This window comes from Aulonocara stuartgranti (assembly GCF_965226115.1).
Source record: "Aulonocara stuartgranti genome assembly, chromosome: 2".
NCBI lineage: Eukaryota > Metazoa > Chordata > Actinopteri > Cichliformes > Cichlidae > Aulonocara > Aulonocara stuartgranti.
Window position 1 is genome coordinate 7,011,844 of NC_138940.1, and position 12,501 is coordinate 7,024,344.

The following is a 12,501-nucleotide window of genomic DNA, read 5'->3' on the forward strand; positions in this document are numbered from 1 at the left end:
GCTGAAGTTTGTGGCCGCAGATTCAAACCAAGACCTGTGTGCTTTGTTAAGCACCAAGCCACTGATGGTTGCATTAGAACAGTAGCATGAAAGCAATGATATCCACACAATTACCTGCACCTGTATTTGATATTTGATAGACACTAGAGTTGTAATTTTGTTTGTCAATACTTTAATTTTCTTTGCCAATTCCTACAAACTGCACTGCAGTTCATCTGAAAGGGGATTAATGATGATTTTGTGTGAAAACACTGAATGACTTTGAATTCTTCTCACATTCAGTGGACGCTAAACCTCAAACTAACATTATTTTACTAGGGATGAACTCGCTAAATAACTGAGGATGGCACGATCAAAGCAAATCAGTGTGATTCAGCTGACCTCTAACTTCAGAGAAAACCAGGACCTCTGAAAAGGTGTAAAAGATTTAAACTTCGTCTTCTTCTCCAAAGTGGATTAATTATATGCAAATAATAGTTAATTACGCTTAGGTTTGACTGGTTAATGCTTCATAAAGTGCATTCATGTGTTATGAAGTTAGCATTTGCTGATTAAATAATCTGCTCTCTGAATTTCCTCATTTTTTCATTAGCTATCACAAGTTATTTAGTTATGGACAGCTGATATTTATTTTTAAATCAAACCACTAATGTTTGCTTGAAGGGGGTTAATTAAACTTAGCCTATCCAGGGATGGTTTACTGAGCAACACAGATGTCTATTAAAGCGTTTTGGACATCCTTAAGAAGACAAATTATAGAAAGACTGCTTCTGTGAGAACTTTACTATTTAACTTTTAAAAGCAAAGATATCCAGATAACCAGAGTCCTTGCCCAGGTAATCAGGGTAGTGTCCTTAACAATGTGTCATTTGCATCATATTTGAGCAAACTCAGTCACTGAAGGAAAAACAAATATTAGTATAAGCTATGCTTTAGGACGGAAAAATGATTAATCAATGGTTACACTGTTTGACAATTTAATCAGAAAAATGCATGCACTGCAGAAGATTTTTTTTTTTTTTTTTTTGTCTTTTGGCCCTTCTACAGATTTAAAAAAATAAAAATCCTATTGTGCTGCAGTGACCTTCTGTGTTATTTACACAACCCCGTGAGGCTGTTTGGCTCAGAGTTTGGTATTCATATCATTCCTGGACTGTTTACTGTGAAATTAATGGTCTGTTGTCTCCCATCAACCTAGTCCAGACAGTCTTCACATGCAACTGACAGCAGCTTGCGCAGCATCCTTATGAGTAGGAAGAAAACTGAGAACTAATAGCACTGTCTTTACTGGGCTGTCATGCTCGGAGCAAAGGCCTTGAAGCCAGGAAGCTTAAGCATTCATTGCTTGATTAAATTCTTCACAGGACACAATGCTCCAATGGGAAGTTGGGCTCAGAATGTGACTTGGCAAGCTCTGAGGACAGTAATAACACAGCAAATAAAAATACATAACAATAGCCACTTGAAGGAGAAAGGGCAGTTTAATGGAATGAAAACAGGCAAACCAAAGGCTTTATGTAGGTACTAAAATGAATGCAATAGCAATTCAGTTATTACATTTATATACATTTAAATAAGTGGAGTAATGAGATCACGAAGTGGCTAAAATTAGAAAAAGTTGCAGTTGCTGGCTGTGGCAGTGACCTGTTGGCACAATAAAACGTCTAATGAATTATTTCAGATTACATAAGATTTGCTACATAACCTACAGTATATGACAGGACAAATTGCTTAGGCCCGACATTTTTCAGTCAACACCTCTGTTGTCCCACATGCACCAAAATGCATCACTTCTCGTTAGCGTTTGCATTCAGGTCAGACTGGCACAAAAATAAAGATTTAATAATAATTAAAAAAATTATTTATATTAATTATTATTCTTATAGTGATTATTCTGGATAAGGCTTTGATTGACAGTTACAGTAGCTGTTTTATATTGCACTCAGAATATTTAATTATGCACATGTGCTGATTACGCTGCCATTGTCTATCGATGTGTGTGAACTAAAATGATCACTGTAGTTATTACAGTGACTAGAATGATCATTTTCTTACTGAGGCTGGACAATAAAGAGACATTTCCGGCAGTGTTAAAAGAGGAAGGGGCTGTAAGGGGACTGTCCCAGCCTCCGAACTACAGTTACACTGAATGCAGGCCATTGTTGAAGTTTGTAAAAGCTATGGAACCACCAGACCATGGAACACTCACTGCCCAGCCCCCAGTAGTGCCCTAGATTCTGGGGCACTGCATTAGTTTGTTGCTCTTCTTCGTCTGCTGTCATGGGGCAGTTTCATGTGTCATTTGGCTTTTGCTCAAGCAGGAATTAAAGCCCTTTTTCAAGCTTGTTGGAGGTAAATCTGCCTCCTGCTGTGTTTGAATTGTCCCCTGCAGTCAAAAAGCAGCCATACAGTTGATAGCTAGAGTTGATTGTGCAGTTCAGACGTTGCTGATAGCAGTGAAATGTGATGATGCTGCACAAAAGATCAATGGCTGAAGTGCACAGATGAGGTGACAAATGGTATTTTTAAAGGCCACCTGCTTCATTGAAATGCAACATTTCTTTTTATGAGGGTGTCAATTTTAAAGCCGTCACACTAGTCTGGTACAAGCCAGACAGTTTTCAAAGGTTTTTAAAGTTTCCATATGCAAATAAGCAATCAATAGTTATATTCCTATTTCAAAACAATATTGATGCTTTTTATAGACAGGAGAGACAGGAGTCACCAAGTACTTTACAGAAAACAGTTGGTGGCACATTAGTACATCGTGGATTTGAAAGGTGAATCTCATGAGGATTTTAGCAGTGCAACAAATCAGCGACTCTCTTCAAAGTGAGAGCTAGTTTACATTAGTTTGAATAAGTTTCATTATTGCTATTCTTTCATACTTGTTCTGTTGACTTAAAAAAAAAAGAAGTGGAAAAACTGTAATTTTGAGTTATTTTTTTTCTGAATTTGGCTGCATGAAAATACCGAGCTTAGGAGAAAGGTAAAGAGATGGAACAGTAGCCTATGTCTTGTGGTGGCTGTGGACAGTCATCCAGTCTGTGTGGGCAAGATACTGAATTGAGTGTTAATTTGAATGTTATAAAAAGGTGCTTAGGTAAAGTACATGTGTGTGATTAGGGGCTTGTAGAAAAAAAGGGGCTGTGAGTGCTCAGTTAGCATACATATATATATATAAGTGCCGGTCTATTTGCATTAGGTGAACATAGTGCTAACACTAAACATTCAAACAAATCCAGGATCCCTGAGAAACTGTAAACATTTTAAACCATGTTAGGCACATGTTCTTATAACTGATTTGCAAACAGGATATGGTCATCAAAACTAAAAATTGTGCTGACCAGCAATAAAGCAGCTCTGGCTAAAGGTTGCTGGCTCCTCCGGGAGGCAAATGCTTATTCTTGGTTTGAGGGCTTTTTATATGATGATGTAGATAAGTAACATAAGAGAGGAGTCTGGCATTTATAACTTTGAAAACCTTTTATATGGACAAAAACTTTAGATAACAGACTAAAGGATAGGAATAAATGCTAGAAGCTCAATCGGAGATATATATAATGAACTGATGCCTGTTTGATCTGCTTTGAATTTCAGATCTTCTCTTTGTTGTCATGCAAAGCTCACATCTTTTTTTCATAAGTGAATTTTATAGTTTGGCTTATCATCAGCTGAATGCCATGGAATATTTCTCTGTCACATGTGATATAATAAACACCATTAAATAGAAGGTGAAATGAAGATGACACTGCAGGGGGATTGAGTCCTTAGTGGCATGTTTCGTGGATACAGACGCTGTAAGTGAGAAAGCGGGTTAGCAAGCCCTGCTTGTCATTTTAAGTTTGATGGTTGTTTGATCATTTCGTATTCAAATACAAATGTGTGTATGCCTTGTTGTCTTCTTGCAGCTTTAGACCCTCATTTAATTTAATCACTTTTTAAAAAACAGACTCAAACTGGAACGTGAGCAAACTCAAGCTAAACTCAAACATGATTCTCATAAAATATGGTGGACAGTCAGCAACACAGCTTGTTGCAAAGCACCAGGCTGTTTCCTCAAAGAGTCTTTGTTCAGCTACGAGAGGGAGTGAGAGAGACAAAGGAAGGGACAGGAGGTAGGAAGTGGGAGAGAGAGAGAGAAAGAGGGAAAAGAGAGAGGTAACTGAGGGCAAAACAGGAGACCGAGGAGGAGATTAAAGAAGAGAAAGGGTGGAGTAGGAAAATGGTAGTTACGTTTCACTTTGGGATAGAGTAAGAAAGCATAGTCAAACAAAAATACCTCATCAAGGGAGATATATGGAGAAATACTGGTGTAGAGAAAGAAATAGTTTAGCGAGGGTGTGGAATAGAGGCTTCATAAGTAAAGTAATAAAGACAAGCAGACAACCAAAAGCAAGCATAGAAAAGAAAAGTGCGGGATTGTGAATTTGTGTGTGAAAGAGGAAAGCAAATGTATGAAGTGTGAGTGAGAAAGATACAGAGGGAGGGCAGAGAAAGTGTTTGACAAAAGGCTTTTGTTGTGAAAGTGGCCATTTTGAATCTTCCCCTGGTTACGGATGGCTCCACTTCACTGTGTCCCAGCCTACTTGTTTGGCCTAGTTTCTCATTAAGTCGCCACTTGTACGGTGACAGTGTTTACTCTGTTGGCACACTCACTATTTATGGCAAACATTATCACACATCCACTAGAGATGGTGCAGCTTGATGCCATGCAGATCAGTGAATTTTTCTCCCGAGGGCAGCACATCCTATAACACATTTGTTCTTTAAAGACCATGACAATGCTGTTAGAAGGCTCTTTTTTATCTTGAAAGATGTTCATTATGAATTTCCTTCAGATGCCAGCAAGTGAATATTTACATTCATTTTGATTTAGAAACAAACCAAATATATGTCGAGGGAATCCTGTGAACAGGGTAGCAAGTTTGCAAAGGATTGCAAAGTTACATCTGAACAAATGGCAAGACTTTGACAAGAATGTAATACACAGTGCCACGCTGGGCAAAAACCAAGCACAGTATATCAGCACAAATACCTCATACCACATAATGATTTGGGTTCCTCTTGTTGCATTCACTGAGTTGAACATGAACTCCTGTGTATACCAAAGTATTTTAGTCAGTCTCAACCACAGCTAAAGGTGTTCTTGGCCCAAGAACACCAGCACATTTACAGCTAACTGTCTAAAAAAGAAAATAACCAAGGTGTTTGACTGGCCCACTCAAAGTATCTGTGGCATATCTGTGAAACTGTCCCTCTTGCTTATAAATATTCAAACTTTACTAGGTTGTTATTGAATCATTAACTCTTCAGTCCTCTGACTTAAACCCCAGAAAAAAATCCTAAACATGCTGACTCTTAGCTGGCTACATGCTGTGATATCTGACAAGTACTGACTTAGACTGCCTAAACTTAAGCATGTGTCTGCATACAGAATAAAGTGTAACAATATTTGAAGACATTTTTTCCCCTGCATTTCCATGCCAGAAATTAAGAAAAATACATACGTTTAACAAAGTGGAAGGAAATGTGCTCCAATGCGCTGCATTTTTTGAAAGTAGAAAACATTTTATGCATACACTAAGTGTGCAAACACACTGCAATGCTTAATGTTGCAAAATGTCCACAGCATAATCCAGGATAGAAATTAGATTATATGCACAAAGGGAAACTGTGATTACAGCAGTGGCTGTACTTTACTGCTCTGTAAAGAAGAACGGCGCCCAGCAATGTCTTCATGCATTAGCAGTAAGACAATAGAAACCCCATCTCTGGGTGCACTGTGGTCACATACGTACAACCTGTTGTCATACTTACACATAAAGACCCCTGCCTTTTTTATAGAGTCAGTCACAGCACCCCGATTCTACACCATTGATCTAAACCTTCCCAGAAGCTTCTGAGTCAGTTCTTTTGTTACTCCTCTCTGCCAGTCATCTTACATCATTCATAAAGCTGCTTATTCCACTGAAGCATTTCCATGAAGGGGATTCACTGTGTCATACAACTCTACTTTGGGAGTTTTTGATCCTTAGAGTCAATTGTAGAGAAGCTTTTTTTTTTTTTTTCCTTTTTGACCGCCTTTCCTTAAGCTGCTCACGCGCGAACCTCAATAACACACATCAGTAGCAGTAAGAACATACGTGCACACACTGTAGTGCTGCAGTAGCTGTGAGGTGCTGAAGGAGAAAATTCAGCTGGGATGAGAGTGAGTCATGGAAACCGCTTAATATTATGGGCTGTCTTTCCCTTGATGTTGTTCGAGCTAATTAAGCCTTGTAGTAAGCTACTCAGGTCTGTTTGAAGTATGCAAGAGATTCACTTTAATGGTCTGCTCTATGCGATTCTGTGTTTTCACATTCAATTTGAATATGCTTACAACCCAGGGACCTTAGATTATAAAGATAAGACACCTGGGTTTATAGCTACGAGTCTATTTCTAAATTACTTGGGGAAATAATAGTTGTTTAGATCTTGAGACTGCAGAACATGTCAGTATATGACACACACATACAGTATTGTAAAGATGCATTTACACAAGACCTCTATGCCTGTTATGTTACCTTATTCTAGCCTATTAAAAACATTGTTGATGAACAGGAAATTGTGTTTTCATGTCAACACTTACATTAAATGAATGAAATTGTATGTAACAGTTAATTAAAATGGATTTAAGGTAAATTTATTTTCTTGAGTACGAGAATAGTCCAATGTAATGCTGGCTTTCAAAGAATGAAGGCACTCTACAGGTGCACTCAGTGGCAGTTGCAAAAACAAAGTAAAGTGAATGTGGTGGTGCACACTGACCCCTACTGCTGATGGCTTGTCATCACCCTGCTCTGCATGGCTCGCCCCTGCCTTACTCTTGACTGACACAGGGGCAGCAGGGTCACTCAGACATGTCCGACAGCAGGCAGATTACATGTTTGTGTTCTTGTTTCCACTGTTTTATTAGGATTGGAGTGCTGTGTGCGTATGCCGCCAACCAGAACCTGAGCTCTCAGGTGAAGAACGTACGGAGACTGGTCAACAGCAACATGAGGGATCTGCACACCTTTGCTAACGACACACCGATGGTGAGGCAGAAAGTTTCCATTTGAAACACGATGTTACATAAAGAATTGGGGTGAAGCATTATAGATGGTTCAGTTACGAATTTTCCTTGAGGGTACACTTGTGAATCAGTGTGCATATTATTTCTTTTTTTCTTTGTTGAAACTGGGGTTTCTTGTCATGCTGGCTTTGTGTAATCCTTTCACACGGGAAAAGAGAATTTTCTCACCTTTTGTGCACGCAACACCTGCAAAGTTGCTTTTGAAAAGATTGTTCTCATACGGTGAAATTTCTCCAACAATCAGTCTCACTCTTATGGGTGGTATTTGCTGAAGAAACCAACTCCAACCAGATTCTCAAGTGGATTAATGAAATTGTGTAACACGGAAGTAGTTTGTTGGTGTCTAGACCAATAAAGTACTTTTGTGCAGCTATTTCTAAGACTCTGCTCGTCTCTGTGTTTCCTCTATGCAGCAAATTGAATACCTAATATCACAGTATGCCACGGCCAAGAACAAAGTCATCTATGACCTAGATAGTAAGTAGTTCTTCTCTGTTTCTCCAATAGTAAATTAGGTAGACACAAACAAGTCACTAAGTTTATACACTCAGTTGTGTAGCATGCTTATTATGTGAATTTAATGTGTCTGCTTTACTTGTTTTCACAACTGTGACTTAACTAGCTCCATAGGCAAAGTAGCAACTTTTAAAAAACATCTCTTGAGTATTCCTGCTACTTTCTTCTGGAGGCAGTTCTTTCCTAGAAGTTGTGACTTGCAAAAGCAGAGCCAGGATTTTAAGCTTTTAAATTAAAAACAAAAAAAGGAAGAAGTTATGCCTTGTATACTCAAACCATTAGAACACAAGTTTACTAGAGAACAAAATTGGGAACAAGAGTGACTTGGACTAACGTGTCTATGCTGATGTTTTCTACAGACATAGGTCCATTATTGGGTGGAAGAATACATGATCAGTTGGATAAGGAGGTCCGTCCTGCCTTGGACCAAGTTCTCAATATGGCTGGAGGTACAGTTGCTCACTTTTAATTTCCTCCTCTAGCTAAGATCTAAATATTGCAGGTTCTAAGCTACTAAATGCCAGCTACAGCTTCACTGCAAACATTGCAGTGCTGCCAGTTGTGTGATGAATACAATGTTTTTCCCTTAAATGTGTGATTTAAAGTGTGAATAACCTTTTTTTGGTGGAAATACAGGTTTAGGACTCGTTTCAGTATTTTCCTATAAGTAATAAGTCCTCCACCATATAATAATAGTTTCATTAATCCTTAATCTTTGTATTTTATGCTTTTTTTTTTTTTTATAAAGTGAAAATCGAGAGGGCCATTAAAGGTAATGATAACTTAGTAACTGACCCACAGTCCTTTGACCCTTGACTTTGTGAATTTTGACACCATTGTTGCTACTGTGATTCGTCCCCTTTGTTTTCTTCCTTGATGCCTACCTGAGCCCCGAGTTACAGTTCTTGAGTTTTTGATGAAAAATAAACAGTCAGTATATAAAAACTGCACTATGCTATATCTTACTTTGGTGACCACAGAGTGAAGAAAGTAGAAAGGTTTTTTTCTTGTGGGGGTGGAAGTATATATACATACATACTGTACATACATACATACATACACATATATATATATATATATATATATATATATATATATATATATATATATATATATATATATATATATATATATATATATAATTTTACTATAAGGCATCCATACTTTAGATTCATGCTTTATTCCTTTATGTGAATGTCTGCTTCTGTTGTCACCAGGTAAATTGGACAAATAAATTCTCTCAATTTTCTTTCCATTTATGAATATAAATGGAAATGATTAAAAAAAATCCAGCCTAGTGCAGTTTTAAGTTCATGGTGTTTTGACAAAATCCCCAAACCCTTTATACTGTAACTGTGTTACCCCAGTGTGATGTGAGCATAAAAAACATGTTTGTGTAACCAATCATGTTACTTTTATTATTTATTTCTTTTTTTTTATTTGAATATGTAACTATGAGAGTACCTTGTTTTCTTTTTCTCTTGTTTTTTAAATTCTGAATTACAACTAGATGCTGTGTGGTAGAGGTGGGAATCACCATATATCCCACGATACGATATTATCACAATATTTAACGCACGATACGATATTATTGCAATTTTTTAAAATATTTTGCGATATTCAGATTCTGTACATAAAGGTAAACTTTATCAATATTCATTTTATCTAATAACAAAGTCTCACAGTTTTATTCAGTCAGTTTTATTGTTGACAAACTGAACGGTTTGTATTACAGTCTAGTCCAACTTAACTGAATGCAACCATCTGGTACAATTATAGCTATTCTAAACTATGCAATTTGTGAAAACTATGCAGCCCCTTCAGCAAATGAAGAATTTGAAAGTAAATTAAAACAAAATATAATTTTACATTAAATAAAAAAGTTTTAAACTTAATTAAAATAAAACATGTCTTAAATTAAAATAAGCAAACTGTCATGTTTATTGCTGCAATAAAAAAAAGTTAAACACATTTGGACAGCGAAGGAATGTCAGGATTCTTGCTCAGAAAAAGGAGCTGATCAACATGCTCTGAAGTCAGAGCATGTTCCAGTCCACAAAAACTTTTTTTGTAACAAAATATCGATTTCTGCTGTCCCTGTATCGATACATTATTAGCAAACAAAATATCAGGGATAGCTCAGTAGGTAAAGTGGTCGCCCCATGATCGGAAGGTCGGCGGTTCGAATCCACTTAACGGCTACCCTGAGGTACCCCTGAGCAAGGTACCGTCCCTACACACTGCTCCCCGGGCGCCTGCTTAGTGGGCTGCCCACTGCTTCACTGAGTGAATGGGTCAAATGCAGAGAAAAACAAGTAATTTCCCCATGGGGATCAATAAAGTATCCATTATTATTATTATTATTATTATTATTATTATCACGATACTACACAGTATCGATTTTTTTCCCCCACCCCTACTGTGTGGATGTTTGACCCAAATATATAGGCTTGCACCACATCAGCAAGAAAAGATGAAAGATCTGTCAGTAAGCATGAAAAAAGTAAAGTTGGTAAAATGTTTGGCCATTGGCATGGCAGTGATTGTACTGTAATTTGGGTTTTTAATATTCATATCCTTTTGGGTTTCTGTTGGGTTTGAGCCAAGTTGTCAAAGCTTTTTATTATTCACTGAGAATGCAGAGTGTAACAAGATAGAAAAAGGGAATACAAAACCAAGAGATATATACTACTACAATTAAAAATGGTGCTTAAGCGTCCATCTATGGCTTCACAGTGTTGCTAATCGTGCCACTATGTGAGAGTGTATTTACCGTTTCCTGTTGTTCACCTTTTATGCCTCTGTTCAAGGATGCTAGTGTTTTTGTTTTCTTTATCCTGTTGAATTTTAAGCATCCTATGCAGGCTGCTCACAGACTCTATACTAACACTGGCTGCTGTCTTACAATGAACCCAAATGCATGGAAAAGCGTCATTTACTGAACAGCGACATCTTTAATAATGGCTCATATTATTCATAGCATTCCTGTTTGCTTAATGTTCGCCAAAAGCGATTCTGTTGCATGCAGTGCAGTTAACAGTGTAATTTTAGATGCTAGAGATTCACACTAGTATACGAGAACACTACAGACACACTCAAAATGTCAGACCCCATTAGCTTGGATGAGAAACTCAAAAGATATACTTGGATCAGGCCTGGGCTTTACTAGGGATACACCGATTGTGGAGTTTGGGCTGATAGTAAGGATTTCTTAGTATGTGCCTGGGAAACAAAGTACAGTTTTAATATCATTGTGCTTTATTTAAATAATTCATTGTTGCTGACTTTTACTTCAACTACATTATATTTTGAAACAAACATTGTACTTTGTACTCTATACCATAACATAACACTTGAAATGCTTAGTATTTTGCAGATGTTAACTATATAAAGTCACTAATATATAATGTTTTATTAATATAGCTAAAGTTACCTATTACTATATTAGCAATTTAAATAACCTCCAGCTGAAACATTAAAATGAAATACGCATTAATGTTTCAATAATTATGATCCAATGATTCAAGCAGCATAATGTGTTCTTTTGACATTGTAGGATTGTGATTTTAATTAGGTAAAGGGTCTTAATAGTGCCTTTACCACTTAGCAAAACAGTTATTTAATATGAAACAATTTTCTTTTCCTACGTAGTCCCATTTTACACATAATGCTTTTTATAACAGGGTTCAGGGTTGCACACAAGCATGAAAAATCATGCTATATCTGTTTCTAAGCTGTATTTCTGCTATTTCTGGTCAACCATTATGATTTCCTCTGGCCTCCACTGCCTTGTTCTGGTTACCCGATTTGTGTTACCAATACACTGTTTAAAAAGAGCAAAACAAAACAAACAAAACAGCTCCATACTTCCTCTTCACTGGTGAAATCAAAGGCTGTCTAATATCACACATTTACTGTTACAGTATTTTCCAGAAGAGAACTGAAAGATTCATATAAAGTATTCATGATTCTTTGAGTCATCTGAAGCCAAACCACATAGTAGTATCCAATGGGAATAGAGTTAATCGAAAAGCCCTACATGACAACTCCTTTAATTTAAAAATTTTCTTCAAGATAACTAGTGAAAAAACACCTTCATTTTTATTTTTCTGAGGATATAAGACAATCCAGCTGACTTTATTTACATTTTGGAAGAACATGTGACTGCAGCGAGAACAGTCCCAAAAACCACTGTTCTTCATTTTTACTTTTTAGGTACTTTGCTTTGGGCATTTCTCCTTTATTGGTTTTTCCCTCATATATTAAACCCAGTTCACTTGCCATGTCGCTTGTGGTCTCGTTATTTCAGCCATGCGAGAAACCAAGGAGGCCTTGGAGAGCGTTAATGCATCTCTGGAGGTGCTTCAGGATGGAACAGGGAAACTGAGCCTAAACCTGGGCCAAGTCCGGACCAGCATCAACCACACCCTAAATGACACTGACTGCCATGATGAAGACTCGGATGCTACCACAGCCCAGCTATGCCGCAACATTCGCCAGTCGTTGTCCCAGCTGCAGATCAGCTCAAATTTCACACGGGTACAAAACTGTAACTGTGGTGCTCTTTTTGGCACGTGTTTGCAATAAAATTGTTCACACTTAAAAATCAGGCTTAAGTACTTTGGGCTAATGGATAAGTTCAACGTTTTCTGCGTCTGTCTTAAAGTAATCATCTACCTTTCTATATTGACCCTAAAGATTATGCATTATATTAAGCATTAGAAATAATTGTTTTGTCCCATTGTTTCTCATGCAGTGTGCTGCACAGTGAAATACAGCAATAGAAAGGTTTAGGTTATTTTTTTAAGGAGTTATTTGAACTAGTGAAAAAAATAGATTTCTGAACAGCAATCAGGAATTGTTACATT

The 12,501-nt window shown here is 37.2% G+C and overlaps 1 protein-coding gene across 19 annotated transcripts in view; it reads left to right on the forward strand.

Moving 5' to 3' along the window:
* prom1a (prominin 1a) overlaps nucleotides 1-12,501 on the forward strand; it is a 93,268-nt gene that overhangs the window by 59,612 nt on the left and 21,155 nt on the right. For 16 of the 19 annotated variants that reach the window (XR_014271395.1, XR_014271396.1, XR_014271397.1 and 13 more), the window contains 5 exons: nucleotides 6,959-7,079; nucleotides 7,531-7,594; nucleotides 7,993-8,082; nucleotides 8,382-8,405; nucleotides 11,943-12,172. Coding sequence is in view for 6 of the 19 variants with exons in the window: in XM_082505963.1 (XP_082362089.1) it covers nucleotides 6,959-7,079; nucleotides 7,531-7,594; nucleotides 7,993-8,082; nucleotides 8,382-8,405; nucleotides 11,943-12,172 (529 nt within the window). In the remaining 13 variants the exon portion in view is untranslated. The remainder of the gene's footprint in view (nucleotides 1-6,958; nucleotides 7,080-7,530; nucleotides 7,595-7,992; nucleotides 8,083-8,381; nucleotides 8,406-11,942; nucleotides 12,173-12,501) is intronic. The other 3 variants (XR_014271403.1, XR_014271404.1, XR_014271407.1) reach the window with 1 other exon arrangement.